The sequence below is a fragment of the Buteo buteo genome, chromosome 22, assembly GCF_964188355.1.
Source record: "Buteo buteo chromosome 22, bButBut1.hap1.1, whole genome shotgun sequence".
Lineage (NCBI taxonomy): Eukaryota > Metazoa > Chordata > Aves > Accipitriformes > Accipitridae > Buteo > Buteo buteo.
The window spans coordinates 9,553,701-9,572,148 of record NC_134192.1 but is presented as its reverse complement, the minus strand read 5'-3'; the positions used below and the strand labels follow the sequence as shown (position 1 = coordinate 9,572,148).

General features: G+C 42.1%; 1 protein-coding gene across 2 annotated transcripts in view; it reads left to right on the top strand.

The window, feature by feature from the left end:
- The window catches only part of AFF2 (ALF transcription elongation factor 2), a 350,449-nt gene extending 332,988 nt beyond the window's left edge, over positions 1-17,461 (top strand). For both annotated transcript variants that reach the window (XM_075054426.1, XM_075054425.1), the window contains exons 20-21: positions 3,722-3,936; positions 8,402-17,461. In XM_075054426.1, the coding sequence (XP_074910527.1) occupies positions 3,722-3,936; positions 8,402-8,523 (337 nt within the window). In that variant the 3' untranslated portion in view covers positions 8,524-17,461. The remainder of the gene's footprint in view (positions 1-3,721; positions 3,937-8,401) is intronic.
- Positions 17,462-18,448: the final 987 nt, after the last annotated feature.

Sequence of the window (18,448 nt, the reverse complement as noted above, 5' to 3'; positions counted from 1 at the left end):
GGGGTTTGGATCAGGCCCATAATGAGACTGAGTGAGCTTGATGCTGTTGCACAGCATGAGATATCAGCGGCTGCCTGTCAAGGAAGGGGTTGCAACATCCCAGTCTGGAGAGTTTTGGTGTCTTTGCTTCATGCAGAGAGTGCCGGGAATATTTCAGCCCTGTGTTTCAAGTGTATTCCACAGCAAATCGAATGCATTTGTTTAGGTAAGTGGTTCCAAATGGGGGCAAGAGAAGAGATTTTTGGAACCCTTAATCTTGTTGAGTGAAACAAATTCATCATGGAAACATGGTGGGATGACTCGCACAACCGGAGTGCTGCAATGGATGCCTATAAACTCTTCAGAAGGGATAGGCAGGGAAGGAGAGGCAGTAGTGTAGCCCTGTGTGTTAGGGAGTGTTTTGATTGTCCAGAGCTTAGCGATGGTGATGAAAGGGTTGAGTGTTTATGGGTAGGAATCAGGGGGAAGGCCAACAAGGCAGGTATCATGGTGGGAGACTGTTATAGACCACCCAACCAGGATGAAGAGGCAGACAAAATATTCTATAAGCAGCTGGGAGAAGTCTCACAATCACTAGCCCTTGCTCTCATGAGGGACTTGAACTTACCAGATGTCAGCTGGAAATACAATACAGCAGAGAGGAAACAGTCTCGGAGGTTCCTGGAGTGTGTGGAAGAACTTCCTGACACAGCTGGTGAGTCAGCCAACTAGGGAAGGCACCCCACTGGACCTGTTGTTTGTGAACAGAGAAGGACTTGTGGGTGATGGGGTGGTTGGAGGCCCTCTTGGGCATAGCAATCACAAAACGATAGAGTTTTTGATTCTTGGAGAAGTAAGGAGGGGGGTGAGCAGAACTGCTGCCTTGGTCTTCTGGAGGGCAGACTTTGGCCTGTTTAGGGGTCTGGTTGTCAGAGTCCCTTGGTAGGGAGTTCTGAAGGGCAAAGGAGCCCAGGAAGGCTGGACATTCTTCAAGAAGGAAATCTTAAAGGCACAGGAGCAGGCCATCCCCATATGCCAAAAGACAAGCCGGCAGGGAAGAAAACGAGCCTGGCTGAACAGAGAGCTTTGGCTGGATCTCAGGAAAAAAAGGAGAGTTTTTGACCTTTGGAAGAAGGGGCAGGCAACTCAGGAGAACTACAGAGATATCATGAGGTTATGCGGGGATGAAATCAGAAGGGCCAGAGCCCAACTAGAACTTAATCTGGCTACTGCCATAAAAGATAATAGAAAATGTTTCTATAAATACATTAGCAACAAAAGGAGGGCTGAGGAGAATCTCCATCCTTTATTGGATGCAGGGGGCAAAACATAGTGACAATGGCTGAGGAAAAGGTTGAGGTACTTAATGCCTTCTTTGCCTGAGTCCCAGTTGTTCTCCAGGTATCCACCCCCTGTGCTGAAAGACAGGGATGGGGAGCAGAATGAAGCCCCCATAATCCAAGGGGATTAGCGACCTGCTACACCACCTAGACATACACTAGGCTATGGGGTCAGATGGGATCCACCCAAGGGTACTGAGGGAGCTGGCAGAAGGGCTCACCAAGACACTTTCCACCATTTATCAGCAGTCCTGGCTAACTGGGGAGGTCCCAGTTGACTGGAAGTTAGCAAAGGTGACGCCCAGGATCCAGGGAACTACAGGCCTGTCAGCCTGACCCTGGTGCTGGGGAAGGTTATGGAGCAGATCATCTTGAGTGCCGTCACGTGGCACGTAGAGGACAACCAGGTGATCGGGCCCAGCCAGCATGGGTTTGTGAAAGGCAGGTCCTGCTTGACTAACCTGATCTCCTTCTATGACAAGGTGACCTGCTCAGTGGATGAGGGAAGGGCTGTGGATGTTGTCTATCTAGACTCTAGTAAAGTCTTTGACACCATTTCCCACAGCATTCTTCTGGAGAAACTGGCCGCTCATGGCTTGGACAGCCGTACTCTTTGCTGGGTAAAAACCTGGCTGGATGGCCGGGCCCAAAGAGTTGTGGTGAATGGAGTTAAATCCAGTCGGTGGCCAGTCACAAGTGGTGTTCCCCAGGGCTCAGTACTGGGGCCAGTTCTGTTTAGTACCCTTATCAATGATCTGGATGAGGGGATCAAGTGCACCCTCAGTAAGTTTGCAGATGACACCAAGTTAGGCGGGAGTGTTGATCTGCTGGAGGGCAGGAAGGCTCTACAGAGGGATCTGGACAGGCTGGATCGATGGGCCGAGGCCAACTGTGTGAGGTTCAACAAGGCCAAGTGCCGGGTCCTGCACTTGGGTCACAACAACCCCACGCAGCGCTACAGGCTTGGGGAAGAGTGGCTGGAAAGCTGCCCAGCCAAAAAGGCCCTGGGGTATTGGTAAACAGCCGGCTGAATATGAGCCAGCAGTGTGCCCAGGTGGCCGAGAAGGCCAACAGCATCCTGGCTTGTATCAGAAATAGTGTGGCCAGCAGGAGCAGGGAAGTGATTGTCCCTCTGTACTCAGCACTGGTGAGCCTGCACCTCAAATACTGTGTTCGGTTTTGGGCCCCTCACTACAGGAAAGACATTGAGGTGCTGGAGTGTGCCCAGAGAAGCGAAGGTGAAGGGTCTAGAGCACAAGTCTTATGAGGAGCGGCTGAGGGAACTGGGGCTGTTTAGTCTGGAGAAAAGGAGGCTGAGGGGAGACCTTATCGCTCTCTACAACTGCCTGGGAGGAGGTTGTAGTGAGGTGGGTGCTGGTCTCTTCTATCAAGTAACAAGTGATAGGATGAGAGGAAACAGCCTCAAGTTGTGCCAGGGGAGGTTTATTTGGGTATTAGGAAAAACTTCTACACCAAAAGGGTTATCAAGCCCTGGAACAGACTGCCCAGGGAAGTGGTTGATTCACCATTCCTGGAGGTATTTAAAATACATGTAGATGTGGCACTTGGGGACGTGGCTTAGTGGTGGACTTGGCAGTGCTAGGTTGATGGTTGGACTCGATCTTAAAGGTCTTTTCCAACCTAAAGGATTCTATGATTCTATAAATTTTCAAAGAGAATATCTGTATGTGAGCATTCAGCGTTGCACAGCTCTAAACATAAGCTTGCTGTGCTGACCTCCACACTGCCTGCAGCCAGCAGGTGATTCCTAATTGCTGGTGTTAGAATTAAAGGAAAATCTATATTAGAACAGTAGTGCTGCACTAAGTAGGTAACTTAAAACACTGCTCTGTACAAAACTGTGTGGATGAACTGTAGGCAATTAGAAACAAATCTCCATAGCCGGTCTTAAAGAATCCTATAGAGATATTCATAATCCTACAGTACCCTCAGCTCCTAATACTGCTCTGCAGGGTGCTTTTAAGACTTGCACTTTACTTATTGTGGTGACTGTATTTGGAGCAAACTGTCATTGTGGTTTCCACAAAATGCTTTGATAATAAGCCAATATTGCACATTGAGTGTTTTCTAACTGCCATTGCAGCTTCTGGCAGCAGGTAGAAAAATCATTACAGCTATGAGATACTTCTTTCTCTGAAAGATTGCTCTATTTTTATGATAGATTTTTTTTTTTTTAAATAACAGTTCATTTATAGGGAGAATTAAATCCCTTTTTATTTTCAGTCATTCCCAGTTTATAAGCTCTCCTTTCTCATAAAACCAGGAGATACTACTGCTCATTCTCCCCTGACTGGGGTGCAGAGTTAATTTTTCAAGTGCATTTAGGAGGGCAATGAAGTGGTGTGTGTGAGGGGGACTCACTCTCCCTTTTCCTCTCGCAGGAGCACAGAAACGCCATCGCCCATGTCCCTGAGCCCGTCCCCCGTCAGCTCTGCTGGAAGCAGCGCGGGCACCACCGGCTCCTCCTCAGCGGGGACCATCACCATCCCTCAGCGCATCCACCACATGGCTGCCAGCCATGTCAACATCACCAACAACGTCCTGCGGAGCTACGAGCATTGGGACATGGCTGACAAGCTGACTAAGGAGAACAAAGGTGCCCCACTCGGCTTCTTCTTTGTCCCCTTTGACTCATCAGCTTTAGCTTGCTTTCTGTTCTCGTAGGCGTTGTTGGGAATTGGACCCAGAACCACCGCATCTAAGAGCACAACTGTGACAGCTTGAGCAAACAGACCAAATCTGCTTGCTGGTCACTGTAGCCAACGTGTGTCTTCTCTTGTCAAGCACAGAGGGGGGATGTGTAACACACGCTGAACACGGGGTTACCAGAGCAGCTGGCAAATATTTTAGCGAACATGAGCCCCAAGTGATGAGAGCTTTTGAGTCTGCAAATTCGTTCACAGTTTCGGCTTCTCATAGAGCACCGAGGTTATTTTCAGACTGCTCTGTCAACGGGTTTAAGACTATTAAAATGCGAGCTAGGATAATAAGGAAACATTAGATGTTATGTTTATGCAGGGAGTCCGATTAGGAGATGTCCACTGAAAGCCATGACCTTGACTCTCCTAAAGTTGGATTGCAAATCTGCTTGTTTATTCCTAACAACAAAATGTAAGTCTTTACCACAGTCATTTCAAAGGAGTTCTGGCAAGCCGTTCGTGACTGGGTTATATTGAGTATAGTGGAGTGGCTGAGATGTAACTAAAGGACAAATTTGGCCTATTGTTGGCCAGCTGTGAACTTCCTATGATAATGTAATTATTCAGATTCCAGCTTTGGGCTTGCACAAATCATTGACAAAGCTTTCTTTGACACTAGAGGTGTACAGCCTAACTGGGAAATATTCTCATCATGAATTGGCTCATTCTCTTAAATTATACTGAGATTTTAGATGGCTGACTTTTCCTGACAAATGTGCTCACTGTATGCAGTTTGATCTTACTCCCATTAATGTCAGTGGCAAATTTCCACTGATTTAGAGAAACTAAGCTTGAGATTTATAGAGTTTTATGTCTGAATGGTGGGTCATAATGATCTATCCCTGGATGAGGAACAATAATAGAAGTTCTGTCCAGTCCTCCCCACTGCTTCTTGCCTTTGTTCGCATTGGTTAATTTAGTAGCAGTGCAGTCATTTTGGATTTTTTCCATAGCTGCATCCATTTTCACAAAATGTGAAAGTGATTCCCTGTCAAATGTACTGCAGAATGTTACAGTGGGAATGCAGAAGGATGCTCTGATAGGAGAAAGAGATGGCGATAATCTTGTAATTAGCCCTGTGTGTTGTGGAGTTGTTAAATGTTCTACTTGGTATTGAATCAAAATAGCTCAGGCATTCAGCCAGCAGACAGAAAATGTACCCAGCCACTGCTGTTATCAGTCCTAGAGCTGGATGAGAAAAAACCTGCTGACTCTCTCTCTGCATTTTCCCCCCTACGCTCTTCTTTGTTCTCATTTTGATTTACGATCAAACCAACCCAATTCTGCAAAGCCATATAGGAATAATCTTTATTCAGATGAGCGGTTGCTTTGACTTCTGTGGGACTGGGTACATGAATAAGGGTTTCTCACATGAGCAAGACATCTAGGGTTGTGCCCTGTTCTTTCATATCTTGTTTCACAAACTGCAGCCATGTTACAGGGAATGGAAAGTTCATGTTACTTCAAATTTCATTTAAGTATTATAAACCACTGGAGAGAGATCAGAGTTTCATACATGCTATAGCATGTCTGTCTTTACATTTCATCTGGAAAGATACCTCATTTCTAATTAAATACTTGATTTAAAGTTGCATGCTTACACACAATTAAACTGCAATTTGAAAAATGCATGGTGTAACAAAAAAGTGTATAAGGACTGCTGTGGTACTCTGCAGGTCTTCATCATATCACATGACAGGTTCCATTTACAGAAGGATATATTTAAGACACTTTGATGTGAGAAATGTTAGTGTTTCATGGAACCTAGCTGTAATTATTTTAGTAGATGTCATCCGCATCTCTCAAATAATTCAAAACAGCTATATCTTGCTGTCTGGGACAGGACTCATCCCTTTCCCCATAGCTATCTCTAATCCACCTTTGCCAGCTGGACTGGCTGTTCCAGTGCCCAAGCTCTGGTGGACTGTGAGTTCAAAAATGCCCCATGATGGCAAACAGTATAGGTGCAAAGCCCAGACTCTGCCTTGAGTCCCAGGTAAAAGACAGATATCTTGGCTTCTCTTTCAGGGGTTTGGGCAGTCAGTTCATCACAAAAAATGAGATTTTTTTTCCCCACCTTGAAATAAGAATGGTCTCAAAAAACAAACAAACACAAAGCCACAAGAAACCCACATTTAAGATAAAAATGAATTTTCTTTTTGAAAAAAATTACATCCAGTAACTAGTTTGGGGTTTTTTTTCCCTTGTGGTCAGCTCTCATTTTGTCTGTTGTCTTCTGAATCACAGGGTACATCTTGCCTGAGAACATGTCCCTGATGAGCTAATAGAGATGGGTATAAAAAGGTGGTCCCATCATTGTAATGTCTAGTAGCCTTTGGCTCTGGTTCTTACTGCTGTCGTAGATGTTTCTTAGGTCATGTCCATGCAGACACAAGAGATTTCTTCCATGTTGTAGGAGCTGCGCAGCCTCCCCTTGTCCACGGCTGTCAGCTTAGGTTTTGTGCTCCTCTGAGTATGCCTGCACGCTCCCAGTTTGGACTTGACTCATGTCCAGCTGGCTCAGAGCAGCAGACAGAAGCCTTTCTTGTCAGCCTGACAAAAGATATGCCATTGAAATAAAAAGGCATAGCAAGAGGGAGAACAGCAGAACTGTGACCTGCCAAGCTGATCTGGTTTGAAAAGGAAAATGGGAACATACTGCCGTATACCTCTGGTCGATAGAGTTTAGAGGGTGTGGGAGAATAGATGGAGTTTGTCATAAACTCTGCATCTATAGGCTAAACTGCAGACTTCCCAAAGCCAATCCATGGGCTGGTTTGTGTTGGATCACCTGGAGAGTTGTTCACCATTTATAACATCAAACTCTCATCTGACTTTACAAAATCAGATAATTTTTTTAAGCTTCCAAAGCTAGCAGCACTTTTTCTCCACAGTAGAAAACTATCAGCTCTGTAGTGACAAAGGCCTGTTCTTTAGTAAGTGGCTTCAGTGCTTGTGGCTTTTTCAAGAAATGTTAAACTGAAATCAGGCTTTAAAGGTAAATTCTCAGCATTAACAGCAATTATTATTTATTTGAGCCTAGAATGAGATCTCCAGAATGGAAGCAAGGCAGTGTGTTATTTCACTTCTAAATGTATTGATTTTACACTGGAGGAGGGGAATAAAAGACAGAGGAAGGAAGATTAAAAGTAACTGCTGGCTGCAGCATCTTAACGCAACTGGTGATAGCCCTAAGCTTTCATTATGCTTGCCTCCAGCCAAATCACTTTGTGCTGTGATACTGCTGTAGCTCCCAAGCTGACCAGGGTCAGGCTGTCAATACTTGGATAGAAGACCTCAAAGCAGCACTTACTTGCTGAAGAAAGTACTGATAATGATTTGTACCCGCATCTGCTCTCCCGAACTGCAGCCAATACAGTGTTAGCTGGCTGAGTGCCACGCACTGGATTTTAGATGGGGTGAGAATGGAAGGGCTCAGCCACCGGTTAGTGTGATTGTTGGTTGTTATCTGAGCTCTGAGGGACTTTAAATGAGAGCGGGCTCCCACTCACCTAAATATAGCATAAGTGTTGTGTATGTGGGAATGCCTGCACCTTAGTGAGCGGAAAGACAAGCTGTGGGAGAATAGAGGACACAAACCAGTTCTCCGTTGAAAGCAATTAGGAAAGGTCTGTTGGGCCTAACAGCATTAGTCTTTCACCCAGAGAGCACCTAACACATGGCATAAAGTAAACTGGTGTGATGCTTCCTAACTATGGCGCTCTGTATAGTGGCCTCCTGTTAACCCTTCCCAACACCTGATCCCAGTGGCCTTACCCATCTTTTCTTTCCCCTTATAGGTTCCCATCTCCTAGATGGTATTTTTCTGCTGGGTTCCGTCTCTCCTCTTCCTTATTCCCTCCCACCCCACACACATCCTCTGGGGCCTGCAGCTGCAGCAGGATGAGCAGAGGGCCAAAACTGCTGCAATGGCAGTAACAGAAATTGGAGGGTGGGGAAAAGAGCAAGCAAGGTCTTCTGCAAGATCCAGACTAGCTCTTCATGCCAGGAGAGGGTACAGCATGGAAAAGGAAATGCCACAGTTTATTGCCAGCTATTTAAATCATGCCATCAGCAAACCTAGGCTCAGAAAACTGAAAGTGCAGATCATCAGAGCTAACGAAAACTATTGGCAACCACTCATACTATGTTGTGGTTAACTTCCAGCATGGATAATCTAATTCAGTCTGTTTAAATGTATTGTTGCCTTTGTTTAAATTCTTTCCTACTGATCATGTGCTTATGTACACAATGTCTTGAGAACTTACTAATTGTACTGCAGCTACTGAGTGGGAAGTCATGGATACATGTGTTTCTGTACTATTGCCTGAAACAATGACTTCTGTTTCTTGTGTATTCCAGAATTCTTTGTAGACCTGGACTCAGTGATGGGACCCTTAACACAACACAGCAGTATGACCAATCTGGTTCGTTACGTTCGCCAAGGACTCCACTGGCTCCGCATTGAGGCTCATTTGTTGTAGTGACTGCTGCCCTGTTCATAACATCCCCATTCTTCTACCTCTACCAGCGCAGAGACGATCACTGGTGGAACTCCACTCATTTCTGGAAGTTTATTCATGTAACTTCATTTTTATTGCCTTTTTTAATATCCTATCTATTGGAAGTAGAAGTCACCATAAATGGAACTTATGACTCAAAGAGCAGTATGTGTTGTACCATCTAATCATTTTCGACAATTTTCTATGCCTTGTGTCTCCTGGATCCTGCCATCCTTATGTGCTTTATGGAACGGTACATTCCCTGCAGTATTGTTTTAAGTCCATGCTGCCTTCAAGTGAAAACAAAAAAGCACTTTGAGAAGATATGGATTCCTGAGAAATAGTACAAAGCGTCTTAAATATTTGAGGGTATATATGAGAATTCCCTTCTGAAATAAATTAGTAGAAGTTATAGCTATTCATTCAAAGTCGTCTTCTGAACCTGAACCAAGCTTTCCGACGCTTAATTCTGGCATCACTACCTGACACAGTACATTCCTAAGATTTCATACTTCCTATAGGCTTAATCTCTAAAAGAGAACATTGAATATCTTACAGGTACATAATGTAAGATCACCAAAGGTGTTAAGAGGTAAAAGGTTGAAGGAATGCCTCATTAAAGAATGATGACACACTATGCAATGAGGTTTTGATATTCCATTCTTCCTGTTTATTGTTGGCTTAATAATTTCAGTAGGCAGCAGAATTTATTGCAGGTTTTAGGCAATTTCAAAATACTAGCTTTCATAGTCTTATCTACCATTCCTATACTAAATCTGTGAATTTTCTTTCAGTTTTACTGTTTAGTCTCAAACAAATACTCATCCAAGATTTTTCTTTATAGAACAATCTCTCCTTGCATAGTGACTCAGTGAAAGCAGATTTTAACAGGACAGCTACACTCTAAGCATTGATATTGTATGTAAAAGTCCATTAATAAGTGTATGCAGATTCTTCATGAAAATCTCTAGAAGTTTAACTAACCAGCTACTGTTGAAACATTATAATTCCATGTGTCATCAATTTTCACCTGTTTTGTTCATTTCAGAGCATTAGAAACAAACAGTATTATCTTGCTATCTTGAAAAGAATGTCAAATTAAATAAAATCACCAGATTTACCCAAAAGCAATATAACATTTGTTTAATAATGGCCATGAATACTTCAGTCAGATTACCTATTTTCCAAGCTCTGCATCTGTTTACCCATGCTGTCATGTTTTGGACCATTCCTCTAATGCGTGAATAATAATGAGACAATTCAGATAGAATTTCAAAGCAATTGTGAATAAATTACACCATTTCACATTTGCTCTTTCCTCTTCTTTTTTTCCCCTCTTATAAACTGCACTGCTCTTCTGGTGCCACTGCAAGAAGCGCTGGTGCATGAAACAAAACAAAATGAATTTATATCAATAATTCACAAGACTTTAAGTGGTCTCATCTCATTCTTGATATAATGCCTGCATACCTTACTGAACTGTAAATTCCATTTCTATAAACAGAAAATGCTCATAGCAATGTAAATATTATTCTGTCTCATCTCATTGAAATAATACAATATGTGTATTAAATGCCATCCAGATATTAGTTAATTGCAATTACCTTCTGCTATATAATCCTGTATATCCTTTAATCTGGTGAGTTATTGGATTCTACTCACTGGGTTGTGACCAGATAAATAGGACAAATTTGCATTTAAAAGGTTCAGACTGTTATGATTTTTAGAGCAGGCCTTGGATATTTGCAATAAAAGCAGTTTAAGGACTCTGCCCAATGCACATTTAAGACAAACATTACTGTAGCTGTTGCATATTAGCTCCCTGTAGTACTACCATTTCTTAAAAATCAATACTTCCTAATATTTTGTTCCAGAAGACTGTATTATAAATGTAGCCAAGGTGCGTAATTAGAGAAATCATCCAGTTTAGGGTTGTCTGCAAAGGACATTTGCAGAACATGCACATCCTGTATTATCTGCACATTCCTATTCCTGAAGTGGTCGATACACCCTTATCTGTTCTCTGAGGGTTTCAGTAACATGGCTGAAACGTGAATCTGACAGTGTTTGTCACACTGATTCTGGCCCCAGTAGCTAATGAATAAAAACACAACAGTGAGAACTATTCAGAAATGTAGATGAAAGGTGGTTGTTGGTTGTGGGGTATTGGTTGGGTTTTTTTTAAGAAAAAGAAAACAAAACACTTGAAGTATTTAATTTTTTTGAACAGGGTGAGTACTTGAGATGAAGTAGTGTTGGGGTGGTTTTGTCGTAAGCCAGTGTTTTCCATTCTTTTTGCAATATCTCACTAATGAGAATCAGTAACTATTTAGTCTAATTAAGTGCATTGTTGTCACTTGTTCCTTTAATGTAGACTGAAATCCTAGACTTCCATGCATTTATGAAGCATAGATATGTCTTGAAACACAATCTTCAGTCACAAGACTGTTCAAAGAGTTAGCTGGAGTCACTCAGTGAAGACAATGTATTATCTTTCCCCTGTTGTTCCCCCAGTAAACAGACTCCTATCTCTGAATTTACCCTGTGTTCACAATCTTTTGCTTAAACAGCTTAAGGAATTAGCCCACCTGATTTTGTATCCTGTGACTTAGTTTGAAATGTATGCTCAATCAATGGCATGATTATAAGTCCAGCAGTCAAGTCTAGGATCACAAGCCAACTTCCTATTTAGCAGTCTTGTTTCAAAAGCGGCTTAGAAACAAATTAAATATGGAGAGTGAATTACCGTCTTATCCCTGGGGATGATGCTTCTTTTGGGTTAGTTATTAAGGATTATTGCACTTTTACAGGCACTATATTCATCTCATTTCAAATGCGAACATGTCATCTTTGTGGAATCATTTTACCCTTAAAATATTACTTCCAGCAGAGTTAATCAAATGAGATTGTTTGTTTGTTTCAATCCATGGGGAAGCAGCATGTGTTTGCTTGGGCATTTGCTATGTCTGCTCTTAACACTGCCCACTTCAGGCATTCAAACCCATGAACCAAGCACCAAAAATTACAGGATTGGCTTCAAATCATGGTGTTTTGTTTTTTTTTTTTAAATAAACTTTTTTGGTTCTTGTATTGCCTTCTGGATACTGAGCTTTGAGACTGATTTCATGACATGTTTTCAGGCATTTTTCAAGCATGCCGAGGGCCAGGAATGACACATTTGTTTTTAACAGTGATAAACTGGGACAGTGATGTAATCTCTTGATTTCTGCAGCTGGGATTTAAGGACACCAAGCTTCATAAAAAATTGCCAGAGCTGACAAGACTGTCATTTGTGTCCCATGCTTCAGGACGTTTGGAGCAATATCAGTAGTTCAGCAGTGAAGGGAGCATGCCAGTAAAGGGCTAAACGCAAGCATTTGGGAGCTCCATCAGTACGAGATCCAAGGGCAGCAAAGTCCTAAGTGCTCAAGCGAGGCATTTACATAGCACTTAACCCCCATGTCAAGAGCTGCAGCAGGCCTTAAGTGAAGTATTTGACAATGTGCAGGCAGAATATCCTGCTCTGAGTGCAGTGAGTATCTGTAGGCACGGGATGTGTGTTGGGACCTTGAGAGCAGGGATCGGAGGGAAAGCCTGGGATGATGTATCCCATATGGGTCATGTTCCCCTAGACCATGTCCCCTTGGTCACTGGTCACTGGTCCTAGCAATGCTCCTTTGGCTCCTTTCAAAGGACAAATAGCTCTTCCCACACTTAGCAAACTAAGAGTGTAAACGGTTCACTCTGAGTTTGGATAGCCGGGTTTGGCCCAGTATTTGTGCTTTTTATTTTATTTTTTTTCATTTTGTCTTACCTTTATTTTTTCAGTCATTCTGGTTTAGCTTACAGCCCTTTTGTTGATATAGTATTGGTGGCAACTTTCACAGCTTGCTTCTTATAGCTTAATTTCAATTTTTCTTACATGGTCTCTGGACTTTTAGTCATTTAAATAGTCTCTCTGTGAATATGTTGTCTCATTTATAAATTGCCTCCTCTGAAAAATAGCGACAGGTCTGTTGATATCAGTGTGGGTGTTTTTTTGAGAATAAAGATCAAGATCTTCATTCCTCCTAAAGAAACAAAATCTGAGAAACCGAATCTGGACCTTAATTTCTGTGCTTTTTAATTTCACAGATTTTATGATGTTCTTCCATTGTAACAGTTTAGATTCACTGACAAGTTTTTAGGTACTTTGGAAGAAATGTTTTCATTGTATTTTTTATCAGTATTTAATGCTGTCTAAATTCAATGATTAGTTTTGTGAGTGCAATTTAAAAGATAGCAAAAATGAGGCTGGTAAGGATTCTGACTTAGGTATTAATATACTTTTTTGCTTTGAATTCAGGAGAAACTCCACTACGCACAGTATTGAAGCAAGCATGTGCATGCGTGTGTGTGTACACATGTATGGATCTGTATGTGGATTTGCAGCAGAAGGTCCTTGCTCATTACTTCATAGCACAGGAAAAAAAGGTGCAATAGCTGCAAGGAGAAAACACTCTTACCGCTGCTGAGTGGTAGCAGAATTATTTAAGTGTTCCTCTGTAGTTTGTGTATAGTCCTGTTTGCATCTATTGTCTCCTTGCAGGCGATGAAGGTATGACAAAAAGTAGCAACAGCTCTGTCATCTTGGTCCTGTAGTCCCTGAAGTCAGTGTCAAAACTGAATGTGCTATCAGCGTACTGGTTTTCAGAAGGTTAACTCATTTGCAATAGACCAGTGTCCTGAAATTTTAAGAAAGGCAAAATATTTCACAGGTCACCGAAGAAAATTAATTTGTCATTTTGAACCAAGAGTAGAAACGTCCTATACGTGGGCAGGGCCGCAGACTGAGGTGTCATTGCAAAGGGCCTTTGCCTCTCGCAGCATCTCCCCGACCTCACTGGAGTGCACTGGGAATGGGGCAAAGGGGATGAAGAGGAGAAACCAGTCCACTGTCCTTATGACATCTGCCAGCTTTACTTTACATACTGTTTTATAAATACGAATCAAATAAGTCTTGTTAATGTTGGGGGGGCTCAATTCCTCCATTTCTGATACTCCTCCTGGACCTGATATAACCAGACCACAGCAATGCGTTTAGGCATTCTGTATTGTCTAATGAGAGAGAGAGATACAGATACTCACTAGATATAGTGACATATGTTAGGTATATCACTTGATATTTTGTAGCCTATATGTACAGGCTAAAAGCTCAGTTAGGCCCTCCTTCATTATCGAAACCTCCCTGCTACTGAATGCAAGTGTTCCTGCCTGACTTAGAGAGTAGCCATCTTCTCTGCAGTATTCTTGTCAGACCTGCCTTTCTGATGGACTCGGTAGCTTTACTTTAGCCGTTCTGTTTCAAAGATGTTTTGTCTGTTTCTTTTGTCTTCCAAGATCAGTGATTCTGATCATCTCACGCCAGTTTAAACCCATGGTGGTAGCTGTTGAAGTCAGAAGAGATTGAGTTCAGATCTTGTGTACAGCCAGGGGGATCCCGTGGCTCTACAGGTAGAAATGAGGCCAAATTCAGGTGCAGGTGAGTTGCTACATAAAACTGGTGTCAGGTGGGAATCAAACCTGGCCTCATCAGGAGGCACTGCCACAGAAATACTATGAAGATAAGCTGTGCCCAGAACCACAGGGTATGTAGCAACATCTCAGGCAGCTCATTGACCCTGTAATCATATTAGGCAACGGTAAAGAAGTGAAGAGTGGTTTGAAGAAACTGGGGCGAGTTGGTGAGGTCTGGCATTATGAATTTAACCTGTGTGTACTTCTTGGGAAAGGGGGTTCCTTACTGTTGATACGTCCTGCAAAATAACACCTCTACCATGGTATCCTGCAAAATAACACCTATACCATGGTATCGTACAAAATCCAAATACGGCACCATCCCATCCAATTCCTTAATCCACCTCAGGGTGCCACCACATGTCACGAAGAGCTAATGCTTGTCACTGCCCTGAAGTCACCATCGAGTTAAACCATTTTTCCCTTACAACTCCAGCAGGGACCAAGCCCAGGGACCCAGCGGCCAACCCAAGTAGCGATGTGTGTACTCAGTGCTTTGGAGAGAGGCCGCAGAAAAGACCTGACCTTGCCTACGACAGGCTGTGGAGCCACACAGAGCTCCCTGAGCCCTCAGCCTGCTCAGGGTGTTGGGCTACTACAGGTCTGCACAGTGCGAAACCCCACGTAGCCGTGGCCACAGTATTGGTGTGCAGGAGACTCGGTGGGGGACCAGTGCTGTGCCCGACAGGACGGAGTGACCCCAGCCCCACCGCTTGGGTGCAACAGAGCTGTGGCTCCGCGTTGCTTTTAGGTCCTGGTCCTATGCGGCTGCGGATGGGACTTGGATTTGAGCCCTTACTTTTACTTGCACTGTATCTGGAAACGCCACACGAGTTGACAGAAGCAGTGCATGTAGGAACATCATAAAACTAAGGCAATATTCACTGTATGCAGAATTGCAATTTAAATTGTAGTGTCCACAGGACCACTCGTGCTTACAGGACTCTAGCTGAGTCCTACTGATGCCAGTGGTAAAAGCCATGTGCGTCGATGATGCAGCTGTTTGAGACTTGTTTTCCTCTTTAATTTTAACTGAATTCCCCTCTATGCAAGTTCTGTAAGCTCTCTGTGCTGAGTATAAGTTTACTCACAGTTGTGTGAGTGTCACCCTGTTGTAATTCCATTGAAAAACCCATTAAGTAGAGATAGCCCTAATTTCTACTCAGTTATTTCCTTCTCTGAATTAGAAGGAAAGTCAGATTCTGAAGTGAATTTTATTATTTTAATGGACAACTGTAACCACAATGGACCAAACTCTGAGCTAAGCAAATGTAAAGTAACTTGGCTCAGCGTGCTGAATTCATGGGACCAAATTCTGTTGTCATATGGCTATCATGCAAGTCTTACGGAGCTTGCTGAGCACTGTTTATCAAAGGAGAAGCTGGTTAACAAAAATGGCATAGCACTACCAGAGTTAAGTTTACTGGGCCAGAACTTCAGTTGCATTAACCCAGTTAATTCAATGGAATTACACCCATTTTTGTTCTGGCTGAGCACTCACACCGCTGAAATTAGTTCAAGGTCTCTGGACTAGTGCTGGAATAACTGCAAGCAGACTTGCACTTCAACCAGACCATATGTTGACTCAGCCCTTGCTCAGGGAAACCACCATTGACTTCAGTGACAAATAATGTGGCGTTACGGACATAAAGAAGCTTTGACCCACTGGCAGGAGGCATTTACCCTGGAATTTATGAGTGAACTGAATAGTGGGTAGCAACACACATGCTTTATTTATGACAGAGGTAGAGTACAAGTTCCTCAGCTGGTGTAAACTGGTATAGGACTACTGATGTCAGTGGAGTTAATCCAATATGCACAGACTAAGGAGCAAACCCTCTAACCCCAGACTAATTTTTGCCAATGTATCTCTATGCATATAAACTCCCAAAGCTTTTATCATCATGCCTTTTTTACTGATCATGCCAATGAAATGATTAATGTACCATAATCCTTGCCTGTAAGGAAATATTGTACTTTGCAAAGCTATGCAGTATAGAGCACATCGTAAAACTGCTTTAGACCACACAGTCTGGAAAAGCGTTATCAGAAACTAGAGTAACAGAGCAGCTTTTTATCTGATGTCGATTACACTTTCACTCTGCACTTCCACCGCTGAGAGTTTTACATATGGAGTGAATGATGGTTGTACATTTCTGATGACTGTGGGCCAAAGCTTCAGCTGATGTGCCTCTAAGTAGCTCCGTAGATGTCAGTGCTGATTTACACCAGCTGAAAAACTAGTCCTTTCCCTTTCATACTGTGCTGTATGCCCTAATGCAGCTTTATAAATACATACTGAAGCTGAGTATATATTGAACTATTCTGATTCAGCACCAGATAATCCCTGCTAAAAGAATTGGAGGGTAATTTCTGCCTGCCATCTAGGCTTGCATATGTTTTGGTTTTAACTAAAAGGCATGTTGCAATTTCATTACCTCTCAGTTTAAATATTTACTGGCATCAGCATTAGCTTGCATAGAAAAATGGCAAATAAATTCAAACGTGTCATAAATGCTCTCAGTCTAGAGATGGAATCTGTTACTTTAGTTCAAAGACACTGCAGCAGGCTAAAGTAGTTTTTCTAAGCCAAATGGGGTTTGTACATTTAAAAGTCATGGCAAATATTTATCTAGGCCCAATTCTGCCGTTCTTCCCCTGAGCATCCTAATCGGCAGGTTGCTCCACTGAAGTCCATAGGAGTAACTGTGTAAATTAGTGCTCAGCACACAGATTGCAGAATCAGGCACCGAATATGTTAGGTAGATGCAATCAGGAGTTTAATTTTAGCCATATGTACCATTTGAGGACACTTAAAAACTATATACATTTTATCCAAGCTGACAGTCCTTGTAATTCCATAAAACATTGTATAATTTATTCCCGTCTGTATTTTTGACACCTCTGGATTGCATATCTTCTACTGAATCTTAAATGCTGTTTTTTTAAAACCCACATTCCAAAGGTCTAGGACATACCATCACAGAATATGAAAACAAGTCAAAAGATCTGGTTATTTTTTGCTTTGGCTTTGAGCTCTCCTTTGCTTTGTGTTTTGTCTTTGGCTGTGGTACTCCCCGTATTTTAAAAAATGGCTCAATTCAATTCAAGTTGCTTCCTGTCTTCTGAAAAAAAGCAAAATACAACTAAGGTTCAGGAAGAGTAATCCTAGCAAACTCAGTGGATGTTTGCTCTTTCTTGTTGTCTTTGTTTTCTAACCTAGCCCTGTTGGGAGTAGTCTAGTATGTGCGTTCTCTTGCCCACCGTCTCTGACTGTTGTGGCAAATACTATTCCCCCCCTCCCCGTTTTTTTTTCTTTTGTTTGTGTGTGTGTGTGCACGCGCGCATGTATAATTAACCAAAATATCAGGAAAATTTACGTATGCTTTCTTCTGGTTCCTGGAAATAAGCAACTTTATGACCTTACGATCTTCCAGCAAAAGTCAGATTTAATAATTTCTGCATTGCAGTGCAACTTAATTAGCTATTGGAATTAGATTATGGTTTACTAAATGGCCCTTTACCTTGCATTCTTACTTTTTATTTGCTATTGAAGTAGCCTTTTTTTTCTCATGTGTGCAAATATCATATCAATAATCATTGCAATTCCACAAGGTGTCTTTGTTCTGAACAAGCATGTTATTCTTGTAAAGTTTTAAGTATAAGTTAAGATGTTTTGTACAGACCAAGGTAACTGTTAAAATGTCAAGCAATTACTGAAATGTTGTATAGTTATAAAAGTTTGATTTCTTTTGCTTTATATGTATAAAATTGTATCTTGCCTGTTTTGCTTTGTATTTCCAACGTGTTGCACAATTATGCATTTTGTTTACATTTGTTCCTTCTTCAGAAAAAAAGAAATAACAGTAATACTTTATGTACAAACATTTTAAATGTACTTTTGTTGTTTTTAAACACAATGTCTCTGTATAAATAATATTGGTTGAACTGGTACATTTGTGTCTCTCATAGAGGGATTAATTATACTGCCAGTGCATTGAATTATTTAAAAAAAAAAGTAAAATAAAATTTTTATGAAAATGTAACCCATTTTATCACTATAAATTATTCTGTCTTCTGCTATTTTCTCATTCCCCTCCCAGGATACAATAAGTATGGTACAGTAAGTACTGTTTGTGGGAGAGCTGTCATTGGTTTTAATTTTTAATCAATGTGTTTGTGTCATTGCGGAGACTTAAAATGACTTGATGTTAGAAAATAATGTAGTGCTGATACCAGCTGTGAGGTAAGAGGATCAATAGTGTGTTTTCCCCATCCCTGAGGGGCCTCAGCTGGAAGAGAGCAGCCTAAATCCTGTCTGTCCCAAACCCAACCTAAAGAGCAAAGGAGC